A 17,404-nucleotide genomic window follows, 5' to 3' on the forward strand; every position below is an offset into this window, starting at 1 on the left:
CCAATACCTTGACTTTGTTGTCATTAAGCCATTTTGCCACAACTTTGGATGTATGCTTGGTATCATTGTCCATTTGGAAGACCCATTTGCAACCAAGCTTTAACTTCCTGTCTGAGATCTTGAGATGTTGCTTCAATATATCCACATAAATTTCCTCCTCGTGATGCCATCTATTTTGTGAAGTGCACCAGTCCCTCCTGGAGCAAAGCACCCCCACAACATGATGCTGCCACCCCCGTGCTTTACGGTTGGGATGGTGTTCTTCGGCTTGCAAGCCTCCCCCTTTTCCTCCAAACATAACGATGGTCATTATGCCAAACAGTTCTATTTTTGTTTCATCAGACCAGAGGACATTTCTCCAAAAAGTACAATCTTTGTCCCCATGTGCAGTTGTAAACCATAATCTGGCTTTTTTTTAATGGCGGTTTTGGCGTTTTTTTAGCAGTGGCTTCTTCCTTGCTGAGCGGCCTTTCAGGTTATGTCGATATAGGACTAATTTTACTGTGGATATAGATACTTTTGTTCCTGTTTCCTCCAGCGTCTTCACAAGGTCCTTTGCTGTTGTTCTGGGATTGATTTGCACTTTTTGCACCAAAGTACGTTCATCTCTAGGAGACAGAACGCGTCTACTTCCTGAGTGGTATGACAGCTGCGTGGTCCCATGGTGTTTATACTTGCGTACTATTGTTTGTACAGATGAACGTGGTACCTTCAGGGGTTTGGAAATTGCTCCCAAGGATGAACCAGACTTGTTGAGGTCTATGATGTCTTGGCTGATTTCTTTTGATTTTGCTTGATGTCAAGCAAAGAGGCACTGATTTTGAAGTTAGGCCTTGAAATTCATCCACAGGTACACCTTCAAGTGACTCAAATGATGTCAATTCGCCTATCAGAAGCATCTAAAGCCAGAATTTTCCAAGCTGTTTAAAGGCACAGTCAACCATATACCATGGCTGTCTCAGTCACCAGATCTCAACCCAATTGAACACTTATGGGAGATACTGCAGCAGTGCCTGAGACAGTGTTTTCCACCACCATCAACAAAACACCAATTGATGGAATTGCACTCTTCCAATAGAGTTCCAGACACTTCTATAATCTGTTCCAAGGTGCATTGAAGCTGTTCTGGCTCGTTATGGCCCAACACCTTATTAAGACACTTTATGTTGGTGTTTCCTTTATTTGGGCAGTTACCTGTACATTTCTATACAAATGCCTATACTTATGTCACTGCTCAGGAAGAAGTATGTTCTGTTTCTTAGTCACCATGAGGTCCCATAAGGCTCATAGTTGTATTTCCACCACTGTCTAATGGAGGTCCCGGTAGAATGAACTATGGACCCATATAGTGTCATTGACATGCCATTCTGAAGTAATGCTCAATGTCCACCATTATTCATGTCAGTAATGCTCAATGTCCACCATTATTCATGTCATGTGGAATGGCAAAAGAGACTTAGTAAGGAGAATGGTACAGTACTGGTTCTGTCGTTGTGTGTTGTGAGATGTGATCTCCCAGGCAGATGCCAGTCTCCCCCCGTCGCTGCAGCTTGATTTGCAGAGCTCCCTCCATCAGGAGTGGAGTAGGTGATGTGCCGAGGATCAGCGGGTCAATATCTAATCAACTGGATGAGGAGGCTACAGGAGACCACATAGCTCAGGGGACTAGCTGACTGTCTGGCTGCTCCACAGGTCTGCTGAGCTGTCTGGCTGGCTGGCCCTGGCCTTAGTAGTGGTGGGGGGAGTGGGAGTTTTGAGCTATGCTGATGGGAAAACTGACAAATCACTGGCTACCAAGACATACTGTAGTAGCCGTCAACAGGCACATTGATGGCTAGACGCACTACAGTATGTGACTGCACATGCTGACTGTTCCCCTCACTCACATCAACCCCCCCCCCCCCCTCCTCTATTCTCCTTTCAACAAAACCCACATGTCAGGGAAGTCTCAGAACAGCAGATTATCTCTGGCAAACCATAATATGAATTATTTAGGTTGGTGCTTATTTTTGTCCTGTTTCACACGTGTAAATATGCCTGTGTGAACTGGAAATGTGTTTTTTACATATCCCAACTCCCCTTGAGAGGCAACTCTAGGGTAATTAGGGTTAAGTGCCTTGCTCAAGGGCACATCAACAGATTTTTCCCTTTGTCAACTCGTGGATTCAAACTAGCAACCTCTAGGCTACCTGCCACCCCTATTCCCCTGCCATTGGGGGCAGGACAACCTTGGGTGACCCAAAGGAGGTGTATGCTTACTGTATTCAGATACAGAGGAAAATGACTAAGGCCCTGTCATTCATGTTTCTATTGAAGCTCTGCGTGACAGGTTGAGAGACTAAGAATGATGCAGAATGGTTTGCAGTAAAAGTTATTGAAGTGGGCGTCCAGTGTCGAGCCACTGCTTTGGCCTTTAGAATGATACTGAACAGGATCTGGCAAATTAAAAGGATGTCTCAACACATAAAGCTTTAACGTACAGAATGTGTTGGTGCCATGTGACAGGTGTCATGGAGTGTTTAAGGCCTGTCACTAACATGTATTTGTTGTTTTTCTCCCTCTCTGACCAGGCTGACCATCCATGCTGAGTGTCCCATGCACTTGGAGGATTTCCCCATGGATACACACGCCTGTCCTCTGAAGTTTGGAAGCTGTAAGTCTCTCTAGATACACATCTGTATCAGGTCCACATAGCTGACATCACAGAAATGGAGGTCATAGATCAAATCGGACATCTACGTGTAAAGTAAGGGTCCGTTGTTCTTCGCCAACTTGCCATGGACCGTGTGAATTGCATGTAACGTTCACGTATAATAGAGGCCTTTACCATCCGTTCTATCTCCATCCCTGTCACTCTCCTCCTCAACCAGAGACTCATATGTTTCACCGTGTATAGAACAGGGAGATGTTATTTTACAAGTTAATGATCCAAGATAATAACAACTCTGCCATTATTTTTAAGTCAGAGTGATGTGGTCAGGACATTGTGAATAAAACTGCATCCGGCCAATACTACAAAAGGAGTCCTTTTAGGGACAATTTTTCCGTCAGCAAACAGTCCTTTTAGGGACAATTTTTCCGTCAGCAAACAGCAAACAAACGTTTATTTCTAATACATTATTGTAACTTTCTATGTGAAAATGCTAAGTAATAAGAGACCAAAGGACAATAAATCCACAGCGGCGGCCTACTCCCCACTAAACAACGAGACAGACATGGCTGGACCGTGCACATCGCTCCCTTGTCCCAGTGCCTGGACCGGGCCAACGTCCTCGCCCAGTAATCATCTGTTGTCACAGTTTCAAGACCAAGGATCTTATCCTGCACGAAGTTCGAATGAGGGGCAACCTGTTACATAAAGGGCACCCCTTCCGTGTCTATGAGGATTGTTTTGTTTCGTTATTAATTGCTTGCAGGGGACTGGGGGTGATGGTTAGGAAGGGGCAGACGCAGACACCTGGTTAGCAAGTTGATGTTTTGTGCCGTTCTGCCTTTGTCTAGCCGTGGGCCGCTCTCCCGACTAGATTCCCACTAGCCCTCTGTAGTGCTTGTTTCTGTGTAGGTGTACACACATATTTTAAATTAGTGTAGATTATTATTCTGGGGTATGAATGTGTGTGTGTGTGTGTGTGTGTGTGTGTGTGTGTATATATATTTTTTTAATATATATTTTTATATATGTCTTTTTTTGTATGTGTGTGTGTATACAGTATGTATGGATTTGGCTAAATTAATCTTGAAAAATTAATATTTAAAAAAATGTATTTATTTATTTTATTTTTTGTTGTTGATTGGGGGGGGGTACGTTTAATTTATCAAAATCCTTGTTCCGATCTCCTAACCCACAATATGTAAATATACTGCTGTATATGTCGGTTGCTGATGGTTTATGTTTAGACCGGCATTGCTTAGTAATATAATCTTGTGATGCTATAAATTGCTTATTAACTCAGGGATTGACCCAAGATGGCCCTTAAATGCGCAATATGTTTAAGTTGCAACTTATTCTGTTTAGATTTATTAGATGCTTATTGACCACTTAATTCGCGGGAGCCTCCTCAGTTCATATGTTAGTAGAAGTTCTAGGATAGTGAGAGGTGAACGTATAGTTGGGATTTTATTTTTGTTTTACATTTTGGAATGTCAAGGGTTTAAACGAACCAATTAAGAGAGGCAAGGTCCTAGCCCACTTGAAAACACTCTCGACTGATATTATATTTTTGCAAGAAACCCATCTGAAAAATCATTCTCATAGCAGACTTAATTGTAGGTGGGTGAGGCAAGTGTATCACTCTAACTTCTCTGCCAAAACAAGAGGCACAGCGATTCAGGTACGGAAAGGAATTCCCTTTCTACATACAGTGGGGCAAAAAATTATTTAGTCATCCACCAATTGTGCAAGTTCTCCCACTTAAAAATATGAGAGAGGCCTGTAATTTTCATCATAGGTACACTTCAACTATGACAGAGAAAATGAGAAAATAATATCCAGAAAATCACATTGTAGGATTTTTCATTAATTTATTTGCAAATTATGGTGGAAAATAAGTATTTGGTCACCTACAAACAAGCAAGATTTCTGGCTCTCACAGACCTGTAACTTCTTCTTTAAGAGGCTCCTCTGTGCTCCACTCGTTACCTGTATTAATGGCACCTGTTTGAACTTGTTATCAGTATAAAAGACACCTGTCCACAACCTCAAACACTTTTTTGCCCCACTGTAAAACCACTATTGCGGATAAAGAGGGTCGTTATGTGATCGTAATAGGAGAGATCCACTCTACGTCAGTAACTCTACTAAATATCTATGGGCCAAACATTGATGACCCCTCTTTTTTCAAAAGAGTCCATGCCCTGATTCCAGATATCTGAGGGGAGGGGACCTTAACTGTGTGCTAGACCAATATTTGGATAGATCCTCTACCCGGCGAACCCCTACCTCCTTTTCAAGCGAATTCTTGAAAACCTACAAAAAAATTCTACCTTATTTGATATATGGAGGATCGCTAACCCTACCGGTAGGGAATACTCCTTTTACTCTCATGTTCACAATGTTTATACTCAAATGGACTACTTTTTGGTTGATGCTAATCTACTCCCCTATACCTGTAATGTGAGGTATCATGATATTATAATCTCGGACCACAGTCCACTCACCTTCTCCCTGAGATTGTTTGACATCGTACCAAACGAGAGGGTCTGGAGGTTGAATCCTCAGCTTCTCACAGAACCAACGTTCTGTGAACATCTTAAAGACCAAATTACATTTTTATTTGATATCAACGACAACACAGAGACTTCCCCAGCATTATTGTGGGAAACACTGAAGACTTATCTGAGAGGCTCTATCATCTCCTTACTCCTGCCAGGAGTAGGCAAAACAGAGGAAAACTGGCAGAACTGGAGGGACAAATTCACCTACTGGATAGGGAGAATGCTAGCCATCCATCTATGGAGAAACATAAAAAATTACCTTGAATGTAATCAGATTCTCTCAGCTAAAATTGCTAAATCTTTTCTCTATGCCAAGCAAAAATATTTTGAGTTTGGTGACAAACCACACAAATTACTCGCCAGACAACTTCGAAAAAATGTGAGTGACCGAATGATTCACAAAGTTAAATCTGCATCTGGGGAATTACTCTCTTCCCCCAAAGACATCAATGACAGATTCCGTCAGTTTTATGAGACTCTATATACATCTAAAGCGGATCCTAACCCGTTAATTATGCAAAATGTTTTGGAGGACTGCCCTGATCCAGGAAGATTCTAACTTCCTGAAAAAGGAAATATCTCTTGAAGAAATTCGAGAAACAATTAAATCTCTAAAGAGTGGCAAGAGAGGCCCAGATCGATACCCTGGTGAATTCTATAAAACATTCAGCAACATGCTCTCTCCCTACCTGCACAAAATGTTGGTTCAGGCCAATGAGGATGGAGCTCTCCTATCTACTTTGGATGAAGCATTCATTACAGTTATACATAAGAAGGGTAAAGATCCGGAAGAGGTAGGGTCATACAGACCAATATCTATCCTTAATTCAGACCAAAAGACCAAATTCAGACCAAAAGAGCAAAAACTATGGCTAAAGGCCACTCAGCAAGGAAGAAGCCACTGCTCCAAACCCGCCATAAAAAGCCAGACTACTGTTTGCAACTGCACATGGGGACAAAGATCATACTATTTGAAGAAATGTCCTCTGGTCTGACAAAAATAGAACTGTTTGGCTATAATGACCATCGTTATGTTTGGAGGAAAAAGGCGGAGGCTTGCAAGCTGAAGAACACCATCCCAACCATGAAGCACAGGGGTGGCAGCATCATGTTGTGGGGGTGCTTTGCTGCAGGAGGGACTGGTGCACTTCACAAAATAGATGGTATCATGTCTGAACATTATGAGGATATATTGAAGCAAATGGGCCTTCCAAATGGACAATGACCCCAAGCATACTTCCAAAGTTGTGGCAAAATGGCTTAAGGACAGTAAACTCAAGGTATTGGAGTGGCCAACACAAAGCCCTGGCCTCAAACCCATGGAAAAATTGTGGGCAGAACTGAAAAAGCATGTGCGAGCAAGGAGGCCTACAAACCTGACTCAGTTACACCAGCTCTGTCAGGAAGAATGTGTCAAAATGCACCCAATTTATTGTGGGATGCTTGTGGAAGGCTACCTGATACGTTTGACCCAAGTTAGGCAATGCTACCAATTACTAATTGAGTGTATGTAAACTTCTGACCCACTGTGAATGTGATGAAAGAAAGAAATACTGAAAAAATTAATCTCTCTGCTATTATTCTGACATTTCACATTCTTAAAATAAAGTGGTGAGGTGGTGTAGTGGTGAGGTGGTGTAGTGGTGAGGTGGTGAGGCTAAGGTGTATGTAAACTTCCGACTTCAACTGTATGTCAATGGAAATCCGCTGCAATGCCCAAGAACAATCATCTCCTTAGCGCAACGGCACATGGTTGGCATGTAATTAGCGGCCTTTGTTGAGGCCTGCCATGTTACAGCACTTGCTCGCCCCACTCACCGCTATTATACATTTGATTTTATTTGGATCCCATTTAGCTTTAGCGGAAGCAGCAGCTACTCTTCCTAGTGTCCAGAAGAAACACAAAACATGACAAGTAACAAAACACTGATACACTGGTAGACATGGACAGTAACATAGAAATAAAAAAAACAACGATATACAAATTATACAACAAAAAAATTATACACACTAGGGCTGACCCCATTTAGTTGACTGGTCAATTGTTTGGTCAATAGGCTGTTGGTTGACCAAGATTTATTTAGTCAAGCAGCCACATTTTTTTGTATTTTCTTCATGGTGCCTGTCTGATTCGTACCTGTCTCTTTGGACTAATCCATTACGGAGGCCACGGCGGTGGCGCAGTCCATCACTGTAAGACATGTGATACTGATATTCTATATGGTCATATTATGTAAAAATAAGAATTTCACTGTAGGATTGGCGCCTTTCCCTGTGTTGCTATGTGCATAATAGCAAAATGAACCAGCACACTGAGAGTGAGAACAATGCAGCAGAGGCAGCAGAGACAAGGAAACAGCCCTTGCCTTAAGCCCTCTTCAAATGGGATTAGTTTTACTGGGGGTGGTCCGGTAATGTAATTACAGACTTGCTCAAATGTGTTGGTACCCTTACAACTCATTGAAATAATGCTTCATTCCTCCTGAAAAGTCATGAAATTAAAAGCTATTTTATCATGTATACTTGCATGCCTTTGGTATGTCATAGAATAAAGCAAAGAAGCTGTGAAAAGAGATTCATTATTGCTTATTCTACAAAGATATTCTAAATGGCCTGGACATATTTGTTGGTACCCTTTTAGAAAAGATAATAAATAATTGGATTATGGTGATATTTCAAACTAATTAGTTTCTTTAATTAGTATCACATATGCCTCCAATCTTGTAATCAGTCATTCAGCCTATTTCAATGGAGAAAAGTAGTCACTGTGCTGTTTGGTATCATTGTGTGCACCACACTGAACACGGACCAGAGAAAGCAAAGGAGAGAGATGTCTGAGGAGATCAGAAAGACAATAATAGACAAGCATGGTAAAGGTAAAGGCTACAAGACCATCTCCAAGCAGCTTGATGTTCCTGTGACAACAGTTGCAAATATTATTAAGAAGTTTAAGGTCCAAGGAACTGTAGCCAACCTCCCTGGGCGCGGACGCAAGAGGAAAATCAACCCCAGATTGAACAGAAGGATAGTGTGAATGGTAGAAAAAGAACCAAGGATAACTGCCAAAGAGACACAAGCGGAACTCCAAGGTGAAGGCACGTCAGTTTCTGATCGGACCATTCGTCTCTTTTTGAGCGAAAGTGGGCTCCATGGAAGAAGACCCAGGGGGACTCCACTTTTGAAAGAGAAACATAAAAGCTAGACTGGAATTTGCTAAAATGCATATTGACAAGCCACAATCCTTCTGGGAGAATGTCCTTTGGACAGATGAGTCAAAACTGGAGCTTTTTAGCAAGTCACAGCTCTATGTTCACAGATTAAAAAATGAAGCCTTCAAAGAAAAGAACACCATACCTACAGTGAAACATGGAGGAGGCTCGGTTCTGTTTTGGGGCTGCTATGCTGCACCTGGCACAGGGTGCCTTGAATCTGTGCAGGGCACAATGAAATCTCAAGACTATGAAGGCATTCTGGAGCGAAACGTACTGCCCAGTGTCAGAAAGCTCTATCTCAGATACAGGTCATGGGTCCTCCAACAGGATAATGACCCAAAACACACAGCTAAAAGCACCCAAGAATGGATAAGAACAAAACATTGGACTATTCGGAAGTGGCCTTCTATGAGTCCTGATCTGAATCGAACATCAATGGAAAGAGCTGAAACTTGCAGTCTGGAGAAGGCATCCATCAAACCTGAGACAGCTGGAGCAGTTTGCTCAGGAAGAGTGGGCCAAACTATCTGTTAATAGATCGCAAAGCAGCATACAACTGACCTAAACGTTTGGAAATTATAAGTTCACTTTCGCATGCAAAGCCTTAAAATGCATCTCAAGTGCAAGTGCACTGTTTAGCTCACATCTGAATATCCTAATGATTATGATCACACTCCCTCAATTAAAATATTATGGTGACACTATAGCAAATATGGTTTGGTGTGGTTTAGAAACTTGGGAACCAAGCCCGAATTATCAGTGTAGCCCTGTTATAGCCTGGACTTGTTGAAATATATTCACGCCTAGAAAAAAACTCCAGGCTTACATCTTAACTGTCAAATTATAGAAAAAAGAAAGAACTACAGGGGGCAGTTTGGAACAAACTAATCCCCTCTGAATCATCCTCTGGAATAACGGATATTCTGGGGTAATAATTACATAAACAACGTTCTCTAGTAATATTAGTCCCGTGCGAATAGAGTTTAGCCTAATTGTCTAAGAAAGCAAACCCCAACTTAATTCGGTCTCAAATCAATAGCCTAACTGTTAAATGTGCCTGACTTTATAAATCATCAATATATATCTACATAAATAAAACAGATCTTGCTTATGTTGCCTGTTTGAGTGTTTGTTTAATAGCCTACTGATTCTGTGAGCCCCAAGCCTCATGCAACGGCAAAATGTCAGACAAAGCAACTGCACAGATTTGGCTGTTTTTAATCTTTGCTATGCTGTAATAAAGGCTTTACACTTTTCTTCATTTAGAACAGACTGGTGTTACTTAAAATTATTCAGTGTTGTTTACTATGTTCCAAACAGGCAGAAAAAGTATCTAACAGCACCTGTGTGTCACACATACTATGCCTGTACCTCTTGCTCCTGCTCCTATACCCTCCCTTTTTCTTGATCTCCTTCTTACTGATATTATTACAATTATTATTATGATCATTATAATAATAAGTAATGTCGTTATCATTAGTGGGCTTTGTATAGTATCCTTCTATTACTGCCATTGAGCTGTAGGCCTAAGAGCGCATCCTGTTTAGTCTTAATACCATACCTTACTTAGGCCTATATTTCATTATATAGGCTACTGTATCAATCAATCATTCATTCGTTCATGCCATCACACAGCATATGAGACTTTCATGGTTTGAAATGCAATCAAGCATTTTAGTTTTAAAATTAAATAACAAAGCTTTGAATAATTAGCCTAAACTATAAATAAACCGCAATTCAGGAATGCATGCAATTGTTGTTTACACTGTTCCAAATGGTCAGAAAAAATATAGTTTTGTAATCTAACAGCAACTGTTGGGCACACATAATACTCAATGCTTGCTCCTACAGTATACCCTCCTTTTTCTGGATCTCCAGTAGTTTCCACAACTGACTTCCCCTTTACCTCCTGAGCAACCAGTAAACATTCACCCATTTTGAGTTTCTTTTTTCACATCCTGCTTATCCATTTTGCTGTTGACATTATTGTGTTCGGACATTATTTATGTGATTAGGCTATAGGTCAGGCCCTATTGGTCACATGCATGCGATGCTTACATGTTTCACGTAAAGAGAGCAAGTGTTGACGGAATAGGGAATGTTCTTCCTAAACAATTGAGGGATTTTGGTAACAGAACATTTCAGTCAGAAACCAATAAGAAACTAAATGGCTGTAATGATGTGGTAGCTTCAGCACGGATAGCACAATCAACACTTGTTGTGGTACCTTTTCACTGCAGTAGGGAGGAGAGAAAGACAAGTGTGCCAGCCACACAGGCACTTGCTTTTTAACACAGTGTGACCATCGGGCTCTTTCTTGAGTCATTTGTTTGTCTTAATTATTTAATCGAACAGAGTGCTTAACCCTTGTGTTGTCTTTAGGGTCATCAATGACCCGCCACTATGTTTAACAGCAGAGAAAAAAGCCTAAATTATATTTTTTCAATTTGAAATGTGATTACTTTTCCTAGAGTGACCTTAACATTAGAAAAAGTTAAACATCGCCTTTGTTCATATTTCTATGAAAGCTGTACACCACCAGGGTACAAAGATTGTCTTAGGGTCTATTTTTGACCCGGCAGTTACAAAATCATTTCCACAACACAAAAAAACACAAAGACACACACACACACACACACACATACACACACACACATACACATACACACACACACACACCCAATGAGAAATTGAGATTATGTGTGCTACTGATTGAACTCAGACAAAACTAAAACTGTCTTGTGCATGTGCAGAATCTCCCCACCATGACCCCACACGACTCAAGTTCACAGAATAAAAACAATTTCTGACTAAATAAACAACATTTCAGACAAAATAAACATTTCTTGAAAGCATTGTTTACTAATGGGGAATGCAGTCAGAGGCTATAAAGGTGCTGCAGATGACAGTCCCCCCAGTTCTCTCTTTGCTGAAGCCATGAGTGCACATTTCAGTGCCCAACAGGTCGTAGATCTGATTTTTTCAGATATCCAGGAGGAACAAGAGAACAATTATTTAGAAGAGGAGGAGGTATCTGAAGAAGAAGACAGGGAACAATACAACCCAGAGCATAATGCATCATCTTCAGATTAAGAATAAATTACCCAAGCTGAAAGAGAGACATTTTTATCAAAGAACAGCAAAATAACATGGTCCTTGTCACCAAATAACATCCAGGGCTAAATGGCAGCACAAAATGTCATTAGGATGACCCCACGGCCCACAAGACATGAAGTTGGCCATGCCCAGGACATCGCCTCAACATTATACATGTTCATCACACCAGCCAATGAAAAAATCATCCTGGAGATAACAAATTTGGAGGGTTTCCGTAAAATATGGAGACAACTGGAAAAGGATGGATGAGTTTGACCTGCGTGCCTACATAGGGCTGCTAATCTTAGCGGGTGTGTATAGGTCCCGAGGCGAGGCTACATGTAGTCTCTGGGATGAAGAGAGTGGAAGGGTGATTTTCCATGCCACGATGCCATTGAAAGTCTTTCATACTTTCTCAAGAATGCTATGATTTGACAACCGTGAGTCAAGACCTGCAAGATATGTGAGAGACAAACTGGCGGCCATAAGAGAGGTCTGGGAGAAGTGGGTGGAGTGTCTATCATACCTCAGCAAACCTGGGCCTGAAGTAACAGTGGATGAGCAACTGGTTCCATTCAGAGGTACATTTTTATTTTCATATCTGTACTGTAAGTGATTTTCACTGTTAATTTTATTATATATTGCTGTAATATCATTGATTTATGTGATTGTTTTCTGTGACATTGATATTAATTACTGATAGTAATCCCTTTTGTCAAAAGGTCGCTATCCTTTCCGGCAGTATATGCCCAGCAAGCCAGCAAAGTATGGCATCAAGATATGGGTTGCCTGTGACGCACAATCCAGCTACGCTTGGAAGATGCAAGTCCAGTGGAGGCCCGGAGAAGAACCAGGGGATGCGGGTTGTGCTTGATGTGATAGATGGACCGAGGGGGCAATTTCTTCACCTATTATGAACTCAGCCAGCAGCTACTGAAGAGGAAGATCCCCATGGTTGGCACAGTTAGAAAGAACAAGCCTGAGCTCCCTGCACTCCTCACAACAAGGGGGAGAGAGGCCTTCTCATAAAAGTTTGCCTTCACCCCCACCACCACTCTAGTTTCTTACCTGCCAAAGAGGAACAAGAATGTGGTCCTCCTGAGCACACTGCACAAAACGGCTGAGATCAGTGATCGTGAGGACAGGAAGCCAGCCATCATCCTGGACTACAAACACAACAAAGGAGATGTGGACAACCTGGACAAGGTGATTGGAACTTACAGCTGCAGAAGGATGACCCATGGCCCCTGGTCATCTTCCATAACATAATTGATGTGTCCTCATACAATGCCTTCGTGATATGGAACAAGATCAACCCTACAGTTGAAGTCGGAAGTTTACATACACCTTAGCCAAATACATTTAAACTCAGTTTTTCACAATTCCTGACATTTAATCCGAGTAACAATTCCCTGTCTTAGGTCAGTTAGGATCAGCACTTTATTTTAAGAATGTGAAATGTCAGAATAATAGTAGAGGGAATGATTTATTTCAGCTTTTTTTTTTCTTTCATCACATTCACAGTGGGTCAGAAGTTTACATACACTCAATTAATATTCGGCAGCATTACCTTTAAATTGTTTAACTTGGGTCAAACGTTTCTGGTAGCCTTCCACAAGCTTCCCACAATAAGTTGGGTGAATGTTGGCCCATTCCTCCTGACAGAGCTTAGTCAGGTTTGTAGGCCTCTTTGCTCGTACATGCTTTTTTAGTTCTGCCCATAAATATTCTATAGGATTGAGGTCAGGGCTTTGTGATGGCCACTCCAATACCTTGGCTTTTTATGTCCTTCAGCCATTTTGCCACAACTTTGGAAGTATGCTTGAGGTCATTGTCCATTTGGAAGACCCGTTTGCGACCAAGCTTTAACTGATGTCTTGACATGTTGCTTCAATAGTTGCTTCAATATATCCACATAATCTTCCTTCCTCATGAAGCCATCTATTTTGTGAAGTTCACCAGTCCCTCCTGCAGCAAAACACCCCCAAAAACATGATGCTGCCACCCCCGTGCTTCACAGTTGGGATGGTGTTCTTCGGCTTGCAAGCCTCCCCCTTTTTCCTCCAAACATAACGATGGTCATTATGGCCAACAGTTCTATTTTTGTTTCATCAGACCAGAGAACATTTCTCCAAAAAGTATGATCTTTGTCCCCATGTGCAGTTGCAAACCGTAGTCTGGCTTTTTTATGGTGGTTTTGGAGCAGTGGCTTCTTCCTAGCCGAGTGGCCTTTCAGGTTATGTCGATATAGGACTTGTTTTACTGTGGATATAGATACTTTTCGCACCAGGGTACGTTCATCTCTAGGAGACAGAATACATCTCCATCCTCAGCGGTATGATGGCTGCGTGGTCCCATGGTGTTTATACTTACATGCTCCCAAGGATGAACCAGACTTGTGGAGGTCTACATTTTTTTCTGAGGTCTTGGCTGATTTATTTAGATTTTCCCATGATGTCAAGCAAAGAGGCACTGAGTTTGAAGGTAGGCCTTGAAATACATCCACAGGTACACCTCCAATTGACTCAAATTATCTAATTTAGCCTATCAGAAGCTTCTAAAGCCATAACATACATTTCTGGAATTTACCAAGCTATTTAAAGGCACAGTCAACTTAGTGTATGTAAACTTCTGACCCATTGGAATTGTGATACAGTGAATGATACGTGAAATAATCTGTCTGTAAACAATTGTTGTAAAAATTACTTGTGTCATGCACAAAGTAGATGTCCTAACCGTCTTGCCAAAACTAGAGTTTGTTAACACGAAATTTGTGGAGTGGTTGAAAAACAAGTTTTAATGACTTCAACCTAAGTGCATGTAAACTTCCGACTTCAACTGTACCTGGATGCCTGATAAGCGGAACAAGAGGAGGGTGTTCCTGGAGCAGATGGGAAAGGCACTTGTAACCCCACACATTCAAAGAAGGGAGCACCTCCCCTGCACAGCAGCCTCTGTAGCGCGTGAGAAAGCTATTCAGGGGGCTGAATCGTGTCCTGATCCACTTGAGGCTGCATCTGGAGCAGACAAGAGGAGGAGATGCCAATTCTGCCCCCAAAGAAGGACTGTAAAACAAATACCATGTGCTGCACATGTGAGAAATACATCTGCAAAGTCCATGCACACACACTTGCATACTGTCCTACATGTGCTAATTAGAGTTGGTTGATTTATTTTTCTTCACGTTTTTGTTTTGTATCTATTATCTAATTGTATTATTTCTTATTGTTGTTATTTATACACCTTATGGGTGGGGGCAATGGTTAAAAAAAAATGGAAGAAGACTAGTATTTTGTAGTTGAATTCCTCATTGTACAGTGTATAAGAATATATCACTATGTTGCCAAAAAAGTTCAAGACTGTTATTGTTCAATAAAATGCATTCAAAACTATTTCCTGCACATTTCTGCTACTTTCTTAGGCTATACAAGTACTATTTCTTGCTAAAAAAAAAAACTATGTTTACACCTATGCAATACCTTCAGCAATAATAATAATAATAAACCTCTACTTTAGTAAAGAAAACAATTATAACAGGTGTGTTGTAATAAAAAGGAGTGGCGTCCACTAATTAAATGCAGTCGTTCTGCATTGTGAAGAGGGGAAACCCAGATATTCACAAAGTTTGTGATGAATGACAGGTTGTTTCTTCATTTGGGTTTTACAATTCAATTAAGCTGCTTTATTTTAGGTGTTTAGTGAAGGCATGTCATTTTTTACCCTTAGGTCAAGGGGAGTATATAGAATGCCAAGACTACACAAGGGTTAAAGCATCAGACATAGTCAGTGCATATGTAGTTGTTGTGTCTGCTTAGGGTTGTGTGTGTCTATATATGGAAAAACAAGTTTAAACATATTCGAAAGAACAGGATGACTCTCGGTCGACCAAGATTTTAGTCGGGGACAGCCCTAATACAAAAAAATACAATAAAAAAATTATGTTTCTGTGTGTGCGTGAGTTTCTGTGTCCCCTAACAGTCCCTGACTTTCTATGAGATGTTGTTTAATCAGTTTTTAAAAGGTAATTAAGCTGATGCTTGAGTAATTGGAGATGGAAGGAGTTCCATGCAATCATGGCTCTGTATAATACTGAACATTGCCTTGAATTTGTTTTGGACTTTGGGACTGTGAAGAGACCCCTGGTGGCATGTCTTGTGGGGTATGTATGGGTGTCTGAAGAGACCCCTGGTTGCATGTCTTGTGGGGTATGTATGGGTGTCTGAAGAGACCCCTGGTTGCATGTCTTGTGGGGTATGTATGGGTGTCTGAAGAGTCCCCTGGTGGCATGTCTTGTGGGGTATGTATGGGTGTCTGAAGAGACCCCTGGTGGCATGTCTTGTGGGGTATGTATGGGTGTCTGAAGAGACCCCTGGTTGCATGTCTTGTGGGGTATGTATGGGTGTCTGAAGAGACCCCTGGTGGCATGTCTTGTGGGGTATGTATGGGTGTCTGAGCTGAATGTTATTTGATTATGCAGACAATCTGGAATTTTCGTCACAGCAATATTTCTCATAAAAACTAGAAGAGAAGCAGTTAATCTCTTCAGATTAATTAGTCAATTTAAATTAATTAATTAGGCCCTAATCTATGGATTTCACATGACTGGGAATACAGATATGCATCTGTTGGTCACAAATACCATAAAAATATGGTACAGAGGTGGATCAGAAAACCAGTCAGTATCTGGTGTGACCACCATTTGCCTCATGCAGCGTGACACATCTCCTTCGCATAGAGTTGACCAGGCTGTTGATAGTGGCCTGTGGAATGTTGTCCCACTCCTCTTCAATGGCTGAGCAAAGTTGCTGGAACTGGAACACGCTGTCGTACACGTTGATTCAGAGAATCCCAGACATGCTCAATGGGTGACATGTCTGGTGAGTATGCAGGCCATGGAAGAACTGTGACATTTTCAGCTTCCTGGAATTGTGTACAGATCCTTGTGACTTGGGGCTGTGTATTATCATGCTGAAACATGAGGTGATGGCGGCGTATGAATGGCATGACAATGGGCCTCAGGATCTCATCATGGTATCTCTGTGCATTTAAATTGCCATCGATAAAATGCAATTATGTTCGTTGTCCGTAGCTTATGCCTGCCCATACCATAACCCCACCGCCACTGTGGGGCACTCTGTTCAAAACAATGACGTCAGCAAACCGCTCGCCCACACGAGTCCATACACATGGTCCGCGGTTGGACGTACTGCCAAATTCTCTAAAACGATGTTGGAGGCAGCTTATGGTACAGAAATAACCATTAAATTATCTGTCAAAAGCTCTGGTGGACATTCCTGCAGTCAGCATGCCAATTGCACTCTCCCTCAAAACTTGAGACATCGTGTTGTGTTGTGTGACAAAAGTGCACATTTTAGAGTGGCCCTTTATTGTTCCCAGAACAAGGTGCACCTGTGTAATGATCATGCTTTTTAATTAGCTAATTGATATACCACACCTGTCAGGTGGATGGATTATCTTGGCAATGGAGAAATGCTCACTAACAGGGATGTGAACACATTTCTGCACAACATTTTAGAGAAATAAGCTTTTTGTGCATATGGAAAATTTCTGGGATCTTTTATTTCAGCTCATGAAACATGGGACCAACACTTTACATGTTGCATTTATAATTTTGTTCACTGTACATACCTTTTATTCTCCCTCCCTTCGAGCTCTGAACCTTTCATATTTTCACATTCTGAACATCGGGTTTGTTTTGTCTCTCCAGAATAAAAAAATATAATTTGGCTGAAGATATATGACGCTACAGCTCTGCATAAAGTGGATCCCAGAGCCACACAGGTTGCCATGCAGATGTAACTACAACATTTACATGCAGTTTTACTCATTTCAATTTCTATAGTTTCCTGTCATGGCGCCCT

The 17,404-nt window shown here is 41.4% G+C and overlaps 1 protein-coding gene across 2 annotated transcripts in view; it reads left to right on the forward strand.

Moving 5' to 3' along the window:
• Positions 1-17,404, forward strand: part of LOC110533955 (gamma-aminobutyric acid receptor subunit alpha-3-like) — a 154,233-nt gene that overhangs the window by 120,367 nt on the left and 16,462 nt on the right. For both annotated transcript variants that reach the window (XM_036990375.1, XM_036990376.1), the window contains exon 6: positions 2,571-2,653. In XM_036990375.1, the coding sequence (XP_036846270.1) occupies positions 2,571-2,653 (83 nt within the window). The remainder of the gene's footprint in view (positions 1-2,570; positions 2,654-17,404) is intronic.

The sequence above is a fragment of the Oncorhynchus mykiss genome, chromosome 10, assembly GCF_013265735.2.
Source record: "Oncorhynchus mykiss isolate Arlee chromosome 10, USDA_OmykA_1.1, whole genome shotgun sequence".
Taxonomy (NCBI): Eukaryota; Metazoa; Chordata; class Actinopteri; order Salmoniformes; family Salmonidae; genus Oncorhynchus; species Oncorhynchus mykiss.